This window comes from Brachyistius frenatus, unplaced genomic scaffold, assembly GCF_029030835.1.
Source record: "Brachyistius frenatus isolate BFR_SWC_R1_liver_20210118 unplaced genomic scaffold, ASM2903083v1 Contig_244, whole genome shotgun sequence".
NCBI lineage: Eukaryota > Metazoa > Chordata > Actinopteri > Embiotocidae > Brachyistius > Brachyistius frenatus.
In genome coordinates, this window is record NW_027210843.1 from 447745 (window position 1) to 462500 (window position 14756).

Below are 14756 nucleotides of genomic sequence, written 5' to 3' on the forward strand. Positions count from 1 at the left end.
CGGACCCCTCGGACCGTCCCGTTAACGGCCCCGCGGACCCCTCTGACATCACGGACCGTCCCGTTAACGGCCCCGCGGACCCCTCTGACATCACGGACCGTCCCGTTAACGGCAGGTTCGAACCTTTTAACGCGTTCAACTGTTCACGTCTGCTGCGTCACCGCCACGTCACCGCCACGTCACGCGCTCACTGCACCTTTTTCTATTGTTTGAAGCCTCGGAGGGGAATTTCCCACCGTGACGTCATCACCTACCGAGCGACGCTGCGGAAGCTTTTATTAGTTTTTGTTAATCGGTAGATTGATGGACGTCTGTCAGTCAGTCCAGCTTTTTATTTACCAGTTTGTTTGTGAAGTGGGCGGGACTTCTGGGTTTAGTTTACCGGTGTGATGTATTGATACGTTTATTGATCAGATGATGACGCTGATCAGTGATTTGGTCAGCTGGTGGTGATGTACTGATCACTTCTGGCTGGTTTATTGATCCTGAGTTTTCCGGTTTCCAGGACCAGTTGCAGCCGACAGGATGCAGAGCACCACCAACTACCTGTGGCTGATCTCAGACCTGCTGGGTCAGGGAGCCACGGCCAACGTCTACCGCGGGAGACACAAAGTACGAACTGCTTCTGGATCAGAGGTGTTTGAACTGAAGATCTGAAACTTGAAGAACGATTCAAAAAGTGTTGATTGTTTTTGTTTTGTCTGCAGAAAACGGGCGACTTGTACGCCGTCAAGGTTTTTAACAACCTGAGTTTTCTGCGGCCGCTCGACGTCCAGATGAGAGAGTTCGAGGTTCTGAAGAAACTCAACCACAAGAACATCGTGAAGCTGTTCGCGGTGGAGGAAGAGGTCGGTACCACGAGACACTTCACCTCCGGTTAGAAAACACGTCTCTAACGTCCTCGTCTTCCTCCTCAGTCCAACACCCGTCACAAGGTGCTGGTGATGGAGTACTGCCCCTGCGGGAGCCTCTACACCGTCCTGGAGGAGTCGTCCAACGCCTACGGACTCCCCGAGGACGAGTTCCTCATCGTCCTCCACGATGTCGGTGAGGAACACGTTCACGTCCTCACATTACAGCGTGTTTATAAAGTGATTACTGTTACTGCTCTCTGATTGGCTGTTGCTCCTCCTGCAGTGGCAGGTATGAACCACCTGAGAGAGTACGGCATCGTCCACCGGGACATCAAACCAGGAAACATCATGAGGGTGATCGGAGAGGACGGACGCTCCGTCTACAAGCTCACCGACTTCGGAGCCGCCAGAGAGCTGGAGGACGACGAGCAGTTCGTGTCCCTGTACGGCACCGAGGAATACCTGGTGAGGGAAACAAACACACCTGTTGAGTGACCTCGTGTGTGCGCCTGCTGACCTTTGACCCGGCGCTAACTCTTCTTTGTGTGTTTCCCGCAGCACCCCGACATGTACGAGCGCGCCGTGCTGAGGAAGGACCACCAGAAGAAGTACGGCGCCACGGTGGACCTGTGGAGCATCGGCGTCACCTTCTACCACGCCGCCACCGGCAGCCTCCCCTTCAGACCGTTCGAAGGGCCGCGCAGGAACAAGGAAGTCATGTAGGAGCTCCGAGAACCGCCGGCGTTTCCCACGGCGACGGGTTGAACTCGCTGTTATCTGACCTGTGTTTGTGTCGCAGGTATAAAATCATCACGGAGAAGCCGTCGGGGACGATCTCCGGACACCAGAAGTGTGAGAACGGGAAGATTGAGTGGAGCACCGAGATGCCGGTGTCCTGCAGTCTGTCCAAGTACGCAACATGCTACAGCACCGCCCCCATCAGGTCACATAAAGGACTACAGCACCGCCCCCATCAGGTCACATAAAGGACTACAGCACCGCCCCCATCAGGTCACATAAAGGACTACAGCACCGCCCCCATCAGGTCACATAAAGGACTACAGCACCGCCCCCATCAGGTCACATAAAGAACTACAACACCGCCCCCATCAGGTCACATAAAGAACTACAACACCGCCCCCATCAGGTCACATAAAGAACTACAGCACCGCCCCCATCAGGTCACATAAAGAACTACAACACCGCCCCCATCAGGTCACATAAAGAACTACAACACCGCCCCCATCAGGTCACATAAAGAACTACAGCACCGCCCCCATCAGGTCACATAAAGAACTACAGCACCGCCCCCATCAGGTCACATAAAGAACTACAACACCACCCCCATCAGGTCACATAAAGAACTACAACACCGCCCCCATCAGGTCACACTAAGAACTACAACACCGCCCCCATCAGGTCACACTAAGAACTACAACACCGCCCCCATCAGGTCACACTAAGAACTACAACACCGCCCCCATCAGGTCACACTAAGAACTACAACACCGCCCTCTCGTGCACGCATCGAACATCCATGAGTTTCAAAGTGATGTGGTCGTTGTGTCTCCGGGTGTTTCAGGGGTCTTCAGAGCCTCCTGACTCCAGTCCTCGCCAACATCCTGGAGGCCGACCAGGAGAAGTGTTGGGGCTTCGACCAGTTCTTCGCCGAGACCAACGACATCCTGCACCGGACCGTGGTTTACCTGTTCAGCCTGCAGCAGGCCACGCTGCACCACGTCTACATCCACGAGTACAACACGTGAGTCCCGTTTCCTCCGCCGTCCTCCGTCGAGCTCCGAGGAGGTCGGACTGACGCGCTGCCGCTCCTCGTCCGCAGGGCGGCGCTGTTCCAGGAGCTGCTGAGCCGCAGGAGCAGCATCCCTCTGCACAACCAGGAGCTGCTGTACGAGGGCCGCCGCCTCGTCCTGGACCCCAACCGCCAGGCCAAGACCTTCCCCAAGACCTCCAGGGACAACCCCATCATGCTGGTCAGCCGCGAGTCCGTCGCCACCGTGGGACTCATCTTCGAGGACCGTACGCACCTTCATATCTTCTCCGTGTCGACGTTCCTCTGTTGATTCACAGAAAGCTACAAATTCAAACTGCTGTTTTCCTGTTTTCACAGCGAGTCCTCCTAAAGTTCAGCCTCGTTACGATCTCGACCTCGACGCCAGCTACGCGAAGGTACCGAACTAACAGCGCTCATCAGACTCTCGGGACTCCTTTCTTTTAAATGAGACTTTAGGTCCATAAAATGTCAGAAAATATGTCTTTAACCCTGTGAACTGAGGCAGGTCACATGACGTGTTCTGAAACTGCCCGGTGTTGTTCCTCAGACTTTTGCAGGAGACGTGGGACACCTGTGGAAGACGTCCGAGTCTCTGCTGGTTTATCAGGAACTGGTGCGAAAAGGAGTCCGAGGTTTGATGTGAGTTCACTTCCTGTCGGCGACCATCTTCAACTTTACAAACAGGAAGTAGATCTGAATATTTATGTAAATCTGTCAGTCGGTCAGTTATCAATACAACTCCTGAATGAAGTTAGTAGCAGTGAGACAGACGTTCCTCACGATGACTCGGCGGTTTGGTTGTGCGGTTGATGCAGAGAGCTGATGAAGGAGGACTACAGCGAGATCTTGCACAAGAAGTCGGAGGTCTTCCACCTCTGCAGCTACTGCACGCAGACGCTGGAGAAGACCGAGCAGCTGTGAGTGAATCACGTCTTTTAATGAACCGTCAATAACGAAGAACTGAGACCACGAGTCCAGAGTTGATTGATTAACGAGGAGATGACGACTCCGCTGCTGTGTTCAGGTTCGAGGTGTTGATGCAAGCCAACATGATGTCCTCAGAGTACGACGAGATCTCCGACATGCACAAGAAAGTCCTCCGAGTGAGTCCTCGTCTTCTTCTACATCTTTGTTCGTGGTTTACTTCACGAACCAAACTCCACCTGAAGGACGTGACGTAGCTCGGTGGTTCCTAAGGCCTCAATATTAGAAATGATGTTTATTAGCACCTGGTTGCTATGGCGTTACTTCCTAAACAACTAGCACGTGTTTGCTAAAGTGTTTCAGTTTAAATTAGCATATGGTTTTGGGTTGTTCGTAAAGAACTAGCTTACGGTTGCTACGGTATTTTGTGTAGTTTGTAACGTATGGTTGCTAAGGTGTTACAGGTAGTTCAGACATTAGCATGTGGTTGCTAAGGTGTAGGTTGGTTGCTACCACGTGGTTGCTAAGGTGTAGGTTGGTTGTTACCACGTGGTTGCTAAGGTGTAGGTTGGTTGTTACCATGTGGTTGCTAAGGTGTAGGTTGGTTGCTACCACGTGGTTGCTAAGGTGTAGGTTGGTTGTTACCACGTGGTTGCTAAGGTGTAGGTTGGTTGCTACCACGTGGTTGCTAAGGTGTAGGTTGGTTGTTACCACGTGGTTGCTAAGGTGTAGGTTGGTTGTTACCACGTGGTTGCTAAGGTGTAGGTTGGTTGCTATGTGTATTACTACATCATAACCTGTTTACGTGCAGATCTCCGGCTCGTTGGAGCCGATCGAACGAACAGCACAAGACATCAAGAGTAAGTTCCTGTCCGGCGGCGTGCTGACCGACGGCTGGACGCAACAAGTGGGGACGCACCCCGAGGACAGGAAGTAAGGCCGCAGGTGTTCAAACACAGTAAATTATGGGATGTTTGATGATCCAGAGACTGACGATGAGAGTTTTTCTCTGCAGTGTGGAGAAAATCAAAGTTCTGCTGGACGCCATCACGGCCATCTACCAGCAGTTCAAGAAGGACAAAGCTGAGAGACGTGAGTTCACACCGCAGCTCCATGCTAGTTAGCTATACTGATTATTTCTTCCAATATTTTAGCTATCTCAATGATTTATCACTTTTCGCTAACTATTTATTACTTTATGGCAACAATTTATTACTATTTAGTCAATTATTTATTACTTTTAATGAACTTTTTATTACATTTCACTTATTATTTATTTTGTCTTCTGTTCTGTGTTCAGGTCTCCCGTACAACGAGGAACAGATCCACAAGTTCGATAAGTAAGTAACTCCGTCAGGGTTCCTCCTCCGTCAGGGTTCCTCCTCCGTCAGGGTTCCTCCTCCGTCAGGGTTCCTCCTCCGTCAGGGTTCCTCCTCACCGTGTTTCTCGTTTCTCCGACAGGCAGAAGTTGGTTCTTCACGCCAGTAAAGCTCGATCTCTGTTCACGGAGGAATGCGCCATGAAGTACCGCCTCTTCATCTCCAAGAGCGAGGAGTGGATGAGGTAACGTTTCCATCACCTGTCACTCATCTCCATCACCTGTCACTCATTCAGACTGTACAATAACTCACCTCTGGCAAAATCCATCACACAACAATAACACTGTTGTCTGTGTTCTTGGTTGTTTGTATATAATATATATAGATATGTACTGTATATACTGTGCATTTTATATTTAATATTTTATTGCTTTCTATTATTCTATTATTATCTTGTTGCTCCTGTATGCTGCTGTAGCGAAAAAATGTCCCCTCAGGGATTAATAAAGTAACTACCTAACCTAATCTAACTCTAACTCTAACCTAAACTAACTCCAACCTAACTAACTCTAACATAACCTAACTCTAACCTAATCTAACTCTAACCTAAACTAACTCAAACCTAACTAACTCTAACCTAGCCTAACTCTAACCTAACCTAACTCTAACTCTAACCTAACCCTAACTCTAACTCTAACCTAACCTAACCCTAACTCTAACCTAGCCTAACTCTAACCTAACCTAACTCTAACCCTAACTCTAACCTAGCCTAACTCTAACCTAACTCTAACCTAACCTAACTCTAACTCTAACCTAACCCTAACTCTAACCTAACCCTAACTCTAACCCAGCCTAACTCTAACCTAACTCTAACCTAACCTAACCTAACTCTAACTCTAACCTAACCCTAACTCTAACCTAACCTAACCCTAACTCTAACCTAACCTAACTCTAACCTAACCTAACCTAACTCTAACCTAACCTAACCTAACCGAACCAAACCATCTCCATCTTGCCTGGGGGTTTTAAGAGTTAATGATGTGTCGAACAGGAAGTGGGCTCAGCTTGCTCTGATTGGGCCCTCCGTTGCTCGGCAACACTCGAGTGTTGAAGCTTCTTCTCTCCTTTTTTTTTCAGGAAAGTTCATCACGTGAGGAAGCAGCTGATCAGCCTGTCAGGTCAGCTGATCAGCACCGAGAAGGAGGTCACCATGCTGATGGAGCGGGCCATCAAGGTAAACAACAACAACAACAACAGACAACAAACAAAGTGGAAGGGGCTCATTTTAACAGATGATCTAATTTGTGGTAGTTTTAGTTTAAAAAACTGATTTTATTGTAGTTTTCCTTCAAACGTCTTCACAAGGTGTCAAATCATCAGCTTCATTATTTGTTTAAAACATTTTTAAATCTACCAAATACCATTAAAATGTAATAAGATGAAATTTAAGGAATAATTTTTAACAGTATTTGGTGCATTGTAAGGTGTTTAGTTTCATCCTTAGAAAACTTTCGATGTTCATGTTTCTATTTTATTCATATTAATTTTTTAAAAGGCAATAAACTAATGTAATATATATTTATATAAAGTATTTTAGTGGATTTTAAATACAGAAATAAATGCAGAATTTCTTTATAAAAAGAATGTTGACGTTTATTTTATTGTTTATTTGACAAACTGATGAACACACAACAACAGATTTATTAAAATAAGAGTTCAAGTTCAAATTCATGTTGAATCTGTTATAATATTATAAGTTAAACTGTAAAGTTAAATGTAATATTGAATGTTGAGCGGTTTGTGTTGCAGCTGCAGGAACAGCTGCCTCAGAAGGTTCTTCCTCTGGTGTCCAGCGGGATGAAGCCTCAAGCCTACCTGAGCCAGAACACACTGGTGGAGATGACGCTGGGGTGAGGCCTGCCTTTACTCTTCATCATCATCATCATCATCATCATCATCATCATCATCATCATCAGTATCAGTCAGCTGTGCAGGAAGTGACTGTGCTGTGTTTCAGGATGAAGAAGCTGAAGGAGGAGATGGAGGGAGTAGTGAAGGAGCTGGCGGAGAACAACCACTTCTTAGAGAGGTCGCTCACAAAACACAGAAACTCTCACAGGCTGCAAATACTTTCTATGTTCACAAATCTGAGCAGAAAAATGATAAAACTGTATTTTGATGTATTTGCGCTGCAGGTTTGGGACGCTGACGCTGGACGGAGGTCTGAGAGGCTGAACGATGACTCGCTGCTATTTGTCTCCTGAAGCTGTTTGTTTGTAAATATCCTGTTTACCTTGTAAATAATGACAGATGGAGCTTTTGTACGGACGGTCCTCTGCTCTCGTCTGGAAGCCGTGAACTTCCTTCGGCTTGCCGTCGGTTCGACGCTGCAGAGACGTTTCCTTTAATTTACCTCCAAGCAACACGTTCATCAGATCAGAACACAAACCGTTTAACGTCCCGCTTCATCTCGTAAAGGAACACGTTCAACTTAAAAGCCTTTAAAACTGATAACTTGAAGGTTTTTTTTTTTTTTTTATCATTTAAGTTTTTTTCATTCAGTATTGTCATAAATTAAGGGGTGTTTAAGGAACGAATACGAAATCCCTTAAAGCAGTAAGATTCAAATGAAAATCTATTTAAAGGGATTAAATCCTTAAATATTCACCTCAATTGAAAAACCGTGGATTTCATGTCACCTGGTCAGTTTAAAGGGATTTTTGTCCCTTTAAAATTCCTTAAACTCTTTAAATAATCCTTAAATACATAAGTACATCACAGGCCATTTATTGTCGCTTTAATTTCATTCAGATACCTTCATAAAATGTAAATTAATGGGTAAATTGAAGTCATATTAAAGTGAAAATATGAAGCAATTTAGTGGAACAGTGCTGATTAATTTAGATGTTTATTTATAGCAGATCAATAATCATCATCAGTTCATATTTGCTGGTTGTAAGTTTGTCGCTGGTCAGTAACAGAAATATCTCCACTGGTCATTAATAACCCATCTACCATCTTTTTCTCTTCTTAAGGTGTTTTTGTTTTGTTTTGTCAATAATCAGAATTCAGAACCAAACGACTGTAAATAAATCAATATCTGATCAATGATGACGCCTCCTGTTGTGCTTTTTAATTATTTTTTCAATAAAGTTATTTTAAAACCAGAAGTGTAATATAAACATGAACTGGACACATTTTTTGTAATTGTTAAAGTTAAATTAGTTGATAACAAATACATAAAATGAATACTATGATACAATAAATGAAAAATAAAACCACAATTAATTTCATTTATGAATTAATTTGACTTAAACAGTAAAATAATTAACGTGGAAATGAAAAAACACAAAGCTAAATTATTTAATTTCTTTAGGATTTTACATGAGTAAATTATTTATTTTATGAACGTGTTTTTTTTACCGTTCTGAGTGTTTCCTGTTTACGCTCTGGTTTGTCCAAGTTTATTTTAGTCAATAAAGATTTCTTTAAAAAAAAATAACGAGCGCTATAATTAGTGACGTAAGCGCGTAACGTCGACAGGAAACGCGATGTAAACAAGAGAAAACGTCCCACCGACGATCTCCGTTTTGTTTGTTTTGTCTGTTCGGTAGATTTTCCCCGCGGACCGACTCGGTTCGTTTCTTCTTCGTGTCTCTCGGATCCATCTGATCGTCCCGCGGACCGGAGGTGACGTCAGCTGAACCAACATGGACGAGAACAAGGTGAGGAGCTAACGGCTGCTAACGCTAACCATCCTTAGCTGGTTAACGGAGTTATCTGGTTCACGTTAAAACGGTCGGTTAGTCTCGTCGTTAGTTCTAGTTAGTGTCTGTTTACCTGCAGGTGGAAGAGACGAAGCTAGCTGAAGCTAATGTTAGCTAACTATCAGTGTTTGTATTGATCCGTTACTGACGTCATTTCATCTGAAACCAATAAACTGACGTCATTTCATCTGAAACCAATAAACTGACGTCATTTCATCTGGCGTCTCAAACATGTTCAGCTAGTTAGTGACTAACAAGACTAGTTATCTGATGGTTTAGTCACTTGATGGGAAAGTTAACTTCCAGATTGTGTTTTAGATATTTTAGATAAAGTCTGAACTTTAACAAAACTTTATTAAGTTTGTAAACATTTTTTTTTTTTAAAAAAAGGACATTTCAGCGATTTGCTTTTAACATCCAGACCACATTAAACCGGATTAATCTAAAACCACCACACTGATCAAACCTGGAATAAATTTTCCCAAATCCAGGTCTGACCTCCACACGTTGCAGGTTTTAATCTGGACCAGGTCTGAAGTGGTCCAGATGGAGGAGAACCTCCCTCTGGTCGAGTCTCTGTGGCTCCGGTTGAATATTTTTCTGCTGTGTCATCAGATGGTCGCTGGTAAAGTGAAGAAACCGGGAAAACGTGGACGCAAACCGGCAAAGATCGACCTGAAGGCCAAACTGGAGCGCAGCCGGCAGAGCGCCAGAGAGTGCCGGGCCCGGAAGAAGCTGCGGTACCAGTACCTGGAAGAACTGGTGTCCAGCAAGGAGAGAGCCATCTGCGCCCTGCGGGAGGAGCTGGAGATGGTGAGGAGGTCTACTGTCCTCTTTTAAAGACTTTTATGTTCACTTGTTACCATGGTGAATCTTTATTCACTTGTTACCATGGTGAATCTTTATTCACATGTTACCATGGTGAATCTTTATTCACTTGTTACCATGGTGAATCTTTATTCACTTGTTACCATGGTGAATCTTTATTCACTTGTTACCATGGTGAATCTTTATTCACTTGTTACTATGGTAAATCTTTATTCACTTGTTACCATGGTGAATCTTTATTCATTTGTTTCTATGGTGAATCTTTATTCACTTGTTACCATGGTGAATCTTTATTCACTTGTTACCATGGTGAATCTTTATTCACTTGTTACCATGGTGAATCTTTATTCACTTGTTACCATGGTGAATCTTTATTCATTTGTTTCTATGGTGAATCTTTATTCACTTGTTACCATGGTGAATCTTTATTCACTTGTTACCATGGTGAATCTTTATTCACTTGTTACTATGGTGAATCTTTATTCACTTGTTACCATGGTGAATCTTTATTCACTTGTTACTATGGTAAATCTTTATTCACATGTTACCATGGTGAATCTGTATTCATTTGTTTCTATGGTGAATCTTTATTCATTTGTTACCATGGTGAATCTTTATTCACTTGTTACTATGGTAAATCTTTATTCACTTGTTACCATGGTGAATCTTTATTCATTTGTTTCTATGGTGAATCTTTATTCACTTGTTACCATGGTGAATCTTTATTCACTTGTTACCATGGTGAATCTTTATTCATTTGTTACCATGGTGAATCTTTATTCACTTGTTACCATGGTGAATCTTTATTCACTTGTTCCCTTGGTGAATCTTTATTCACTTGTTGCCATGGTGAATCTTTATTCACTTGTTACTATGGTGAATCTTTATTCACTTGTTACTATGGTGAATCTTTATTCACTTGTTACCATGGTGAATCTTTATTCATTTGTTACCATGGTGAATCTTTATTCACTTGTTACCATGGTGAATCTTTATTCACTTGTTCCCTTGGTGAATCTTTATTCACTTGTTGCCATGGTGAATCTTTATTCATTTGTTTCTATGGTGAATCTTTATTCACTTGTTACCATGGTGAATCTTTATTCACTTGTTACCATGGTGAATCTTTATTCATTTGTTACCATGGTGAATCTTTATTCACTTGTTACCATGGTGAATCTTTATTCACTTGTTCCCTTGGTGAATCTTTATTCACTTGTTGCCATGGTGAATCTTTATTCACTTGTTACTATGGTGAATCTTTATTCATTTGTTACCATGGTGAATCTTTATTCACTTGTTGCCATGGTGAATCTTTATTCACTTGTTACTATGGTAAATCTTTATTCACTTGTTACCATGGTGAATCTTTATTCATTTGTTTCTATGGTGAATCTTTATTCACTTGTTACCATGGTGAATCTTTATTTACCTGTTGCCATGGTGACTCTCAGGCGTGATCAGCTGGTCGTCCGTGTCCCTGATCCGATCCATTCCGTTGTGTCTCTGCAGTACAAGCAGTGGTGCTCTGCGATGGATCAGGGGAAGATCCCGTCCGAGATCAAAGCTCTGCTGACCGGAGACGAGCAGAAGCTGCCAGCAGGGGGCAGCAGCACCAAGACGTCCAGGAGCAAGAACAACAACATCAGCAGCAACGGGCAGAGTTAGAGACGAAGACCTTCCTCCTCTTCCTCACAGGAACAGACTTTATTTCTCGTCATCATCACGTCCTTCATCAGGACCTCAAACACATTCATCAATAAAATGTTCAAGTGTTTTAGATGGTTTCAGCAGGAGACATCCGATTTCTACCTGGTTTATAAAAACACATGATTCTGATCAGAGGAAGAAAGATTCACGATGTTTATCACTTTCTCTGCAGGAGAAACGATGATGTCATAAAGCTCAGTTCATGTCGTCGTCGATATTTCTGACTGATTTGTTAAAGTTTGTTTAAAACAAACGTTCAGAGCTGGAACCTGCCGAGTCGGTTTATCAAAAAGAAAACATTCTTTAAAACTCAAATTAAACTGATGTCCTTGAGAGATTAACGTCTTTAACTTTTCCTTTTAATCTCTCATTAAAATCATTTGTTTACTTTCCTTTGAAATTTCTTTAAAAATCAAAATTCTGACTAAAAATAAAGTCCAGACGGATTTCAAAGTAACGCCAGTTTTTTGTAAACCAGATATAATCAGTGAACTTCGTGTCCAACAGACTGAAAACTAAATATTAATTTGTAGAATTGAATCTAAAAAGTTTTTTTTAATGTATATTTATTCTGTCGAACAGTTTACAGCTCTGATTCCACGCTTTTATTGTGACGTGTAAAGAACGTGTGCGGACTTCCTGTCGTGGTGTTAAACCGGTCCGAGGACCAGCTGATGACGTGTTTTATTATTTTCGGAGTGTTTGCCGACGTCCCTGCGCTCGGTTCCACGATGATGATGATGATGATGATGATGATGAAGAGTCAGCGTGTCGCTCTTCATCACTTCTTTTTGTCTCTTGAATCTGAAGCTCTTCTTTCCGTCGTTTTGTCGTCACGGTGACGAAACTCCTCCATAAAGTTTGAGCACTTTGTTAAATCTGATGAAGCACTTTGTCGAAGATTCAGAAAATAATCTAGAAGTTGAAACTTCTGTTTGTCAAAGAAAATAAAATGTTTGAATCTCACTGATGACCTCATCAGAACATCATCTGTTCAGTTGCACTCTTATTTTGTTAACTTCCTCTCTGCTGGACTCATGCTTCCTGTCGAACTGATCCTCCGGAGGATCCGCTGACTGAATATTCCTCCTTATAAACACTCTTTAACCATCTCAGCCTGGTTTTCAGACTCTGTGACCGGCGGCCATGTTGAGGTTCAGAGGGTGTCGGCCCTTTATGAGGTCAGCTGACGGGTCGGCGCTGCTTCAAGTTTGTGTTTTTATTCACTGATCTTTCTTTAACGTTCAGGTCAGTAGAAATATTTAACGTAAATTCAAACAATCTCCACAATATGTATATTTTTTTATTTCTGCAATTTTTACGTAAAAAAACATCGTGAACAGAAGCTCTGCTGAAAGTCACACTTTCAAATAAAACGGACTTTATTACCAACACTGACTGTTCATTTCCAACCAGCGAGGCTCCGCCCCCTCTCCTCTTCATCAAAACAGACTGCTGCTAGCTCACCGCTACAGCAGGAAGTGACGGGGTTTGTGGGAACACGTTAAATGAGTTTGTTTTAGTGTTGAATGAATGTGATTTAAAAAGCGTGTAAAGCTCTTATTTTGAAGGCAGATGTATTCTTTGTTTCTATATTACAGTCCAGAGCTCTTATTTTGAAGGCAGTTGTATTCTTTGCTTCTATATTACAGTCTAAAGCTCTTATTTTGAAGGCAGATGTATTCTTTGTTTCTATATTACAGTCTAAAGCTTTTATTTTGAAGGCAGATGTATTCTTTGTTTCTATATTACAGTCTAACACTCTTATTTTGAAGGCAGTTGTATTCTTTGTTTCTATATTACAGTCTAAAGCTCTTATTTTGAAGGCAGATGTATTCTTTGTTTCTATATTACAGTCTAACGCTCTTATTTTGAAGGCAGATGTATTCTTTGTTTCTATATTTCAGTCACAGACTAATTTGTCACTTTTAGACTCTTTTCATCACTTTGAGCTCCATGATGGTTTTCTAAGTTCAACACAGGAAGAAAAACACATTACAGGTACAATATTTATGGGATGTCCAGAAGGAAAAAAACATCAAATTTTGATTTGCAATTGTTTTCCAATTTCTGCAATTTCACTGCAAAAAAAAAAAAACTCACTAAAAATTCCACAAATTGTTTTGTAATTTTTGAGAAAATTAAACATTCACAGAAAAACGATGAAGTCGTGAAGGAACTGAACAAAGTGTGTTTTTTATAGCTTTGGTGCGTTGTTAGCTAAACACTGCTAAAAAAATTGACTGTGATTTTTACTTCTGCAACCTTTGACCCCTGAAAAGATTTCTTCTCTTTATTAGACAACACTGAGTTTCACTGCGACCAGCCGCCGGTCTGAACCGGACCTCGTTAACGAGCCAACTCACCGTTAAAGAAGCAAAGCAGACGATGTTCACGGAAACATCGACACGGTAGCTTCTAGCTAGCTAACGAGCCAACGAGATGGAAAACACAAAATCCCGAAACAATCCATCGAAACACGGCACGGAAATAAACTCGGTTAAAATCACAAGTATAAAAACGTCTCTGATGCAGATTTGTTGCGTCAGAAGAAAAAAAGCCCTTCAAACAATCTGAACACAATCTGGTAGATAAATTGGAGGCTAGCAGCCTCCAGCTAGCTCGCCGGCATTGTGCCTTTAAGTTTGTTTCTTTGTACGAAGTTCGTCCGAATTGTTTCACACGAAAGTATTCGGAGGGTTGGTGTTCGTCGGCCAAGCGACCTTCTTTTCTTTGGCCTCTCGGTCGAACGTGTCGTACACCGAGTCCTTGGCGACCGTCTTCGCGTGCACCGGGATGTCCACCACGCCCACGTAGTTCTTCTTGGCCACGCGGGAGCTGGCGGTGATGGTGTACGCGTTGCTACGGTAACACTTCATGGACGACATGCAGAAGGTCTCCCGCATGCCTCGCCTGAAGTTGGCGTTGTAGACGGAGTACAGCGTCGGTTTGGAGGCCGTGGAGCTGAAGGCGATCCAGGCGACGGCCGTGAAGAAAAGCAGTCCTCGCCGGTCGGATCCGCCGGACTCCTTCGGGTGCCACAGCTGGGCGACGTAGAACGGCGTCCACGTGAGGAAGAACACGGAGTTCAGCATGAGGAACATCTTGATGGTCTTCACTTTAGTCCGTGGGACGATGTTCATGGTCCGGCGCACCGAGTGTCCGTCGGCGCTGATCCTCCAGATGTAGCGGATCACCCGCTGGTAGAAGGACACGATCAGCGCCACCGGCACCAGGAAACCACACAGCAGGTGGACCGCGGCGTAGGCGACGCTGCCCCGGCCATCCGCCAGGAAGAAGTCACAGTGACTGTCGGTCGCCGCGGAGCCGTAGAAGAAGAAGCAGGGCGACGCGAAGGCGGCGTCGAACAGCCACGAGGCCAGGATCATCTTCTTGGCTTTCTCCCGGGACACCTTGAAGCTGAGCGGGTAGACGATGGTGTAGAAGCGGTCCACGGAGATGGACAGCAGCACATAGACCTGCACCCCGGGGCACAGGTGCTGCAGGTAGCGCACCGCCTTGCAGGCCGCGGCACTCAGCGGCCATCGGCCCGCGGCGACCT

General features: G+C 43.8%; 3 protein-coding genes across 3 annotated transcripts in view; 2 read left to right on the forward strand and 1 right to left on the reverse strand.

Moving 5' to 3' along the window:
- Positions 1-8000, forward strand: tbk1 (TANK-binding kinase 1). The gene is made up of 21 exons (XM_069720607.1): positions 1-115; positions 506-612; positions 708-848; positions 918-1047; positions 1138-1319; positions 1413-1573; positions 1654-1764; positions 2437-2616; positions 2695-2891; positions 2983-3041; positions 3194-3285; positions 3462-3563; positions 3671-3749; positions 4382-4503; positions 4586-4662; positions 4871-4910; positions 5032-5133; positions 6027-6123; positions 6699-6799; positions 6907-6978; positions 7085-8000. The coding sequence occupies exons 2-21, from the start codon at positions 526-528 to the stop codon at positions 7122-7124; spliced, it is 2172 nt and encodes a 723-aa protein (XP_069576708.1). The 5' UTR covers positions 1-115; positions 506-525; the 3' UTR covers positions 7125-8000.
- A 421-nt stretch (positions 8001-8421) lies between these two features.
- crebl2 (cAMP responsive element binding protein-like 2) lies at positions 8422-12160 on the forward strand. The gene is made up of 3 exons (XM_069720602.1): positions 8422-8614; positions 9272-9469; positions 10997-12160. Exons 1-3 carry the CDS (start codon positions 8600-8602, stop codon positions 11150-11152), a joined length of 369 nt encoding a protein of 122 aa, XP_069576703.1. The 5' UTR covers positions 8422-8599; the 3' UTR covers positions 11153-12160.
- A 402-nt stretch (positions 12161-12562) lies between these two features.
- The window catches only part of gpr19 (G protein-coupled receptor 19), a 5644-nt gene continuing 3450 nt past the window's right edge, over positions 12563-14756 (reverse strand). Inside the window, exon 2 of the mRNA XM_069720601.1 lies at positions 12563-14756. This exon is cut by the window's right edge and continues 411 nt beyond it. Within this exon, the coding sequence (XP_069576702.1) occupies positions 13873-14756 (884 nt within the window). The 3' untranslated portion in view covers positions 12563-13872.

What these genes read in the sequence shown, in the direction of transcription:
- tbk1 (XM_069720607.1), top strand. Translation starts at nt 526, where the DNA reads ATGCAGAGCACCACCAACTACCTGTGGCTGATCTCAGACCTGCTGGGT. An exon ending in CTGGAGAAGACCGAGCAGCT is followed by an intron (nt 3,564 to 3,670) that starts GTGAGTGAATCA and finishes TGCTGTGTTCAG; the next exon opens with GTTCGAGGTGTTGATGCAAG. An exon ending in CTGGTGGAGATGACGCTGGG is followed by an intron (nt 6,800 to 6,906) that starts GTGAGGCCTGCC and finishes GCTGTGTTTCAG; the next exon opens with GATGAAGAAGCTGAAGGAGG.
- crebl2 (XM_069720602.1), top strand. An exon ending in TGCGGGAGGAGCTGGAGATG is followed by an intron (nt 9,470 to 10,996) that starts GTGAGGAGGTCT and finishes GTGTCTCTGCAG; the next exon opens with TACAAGCAGTGGTGCTCTGC.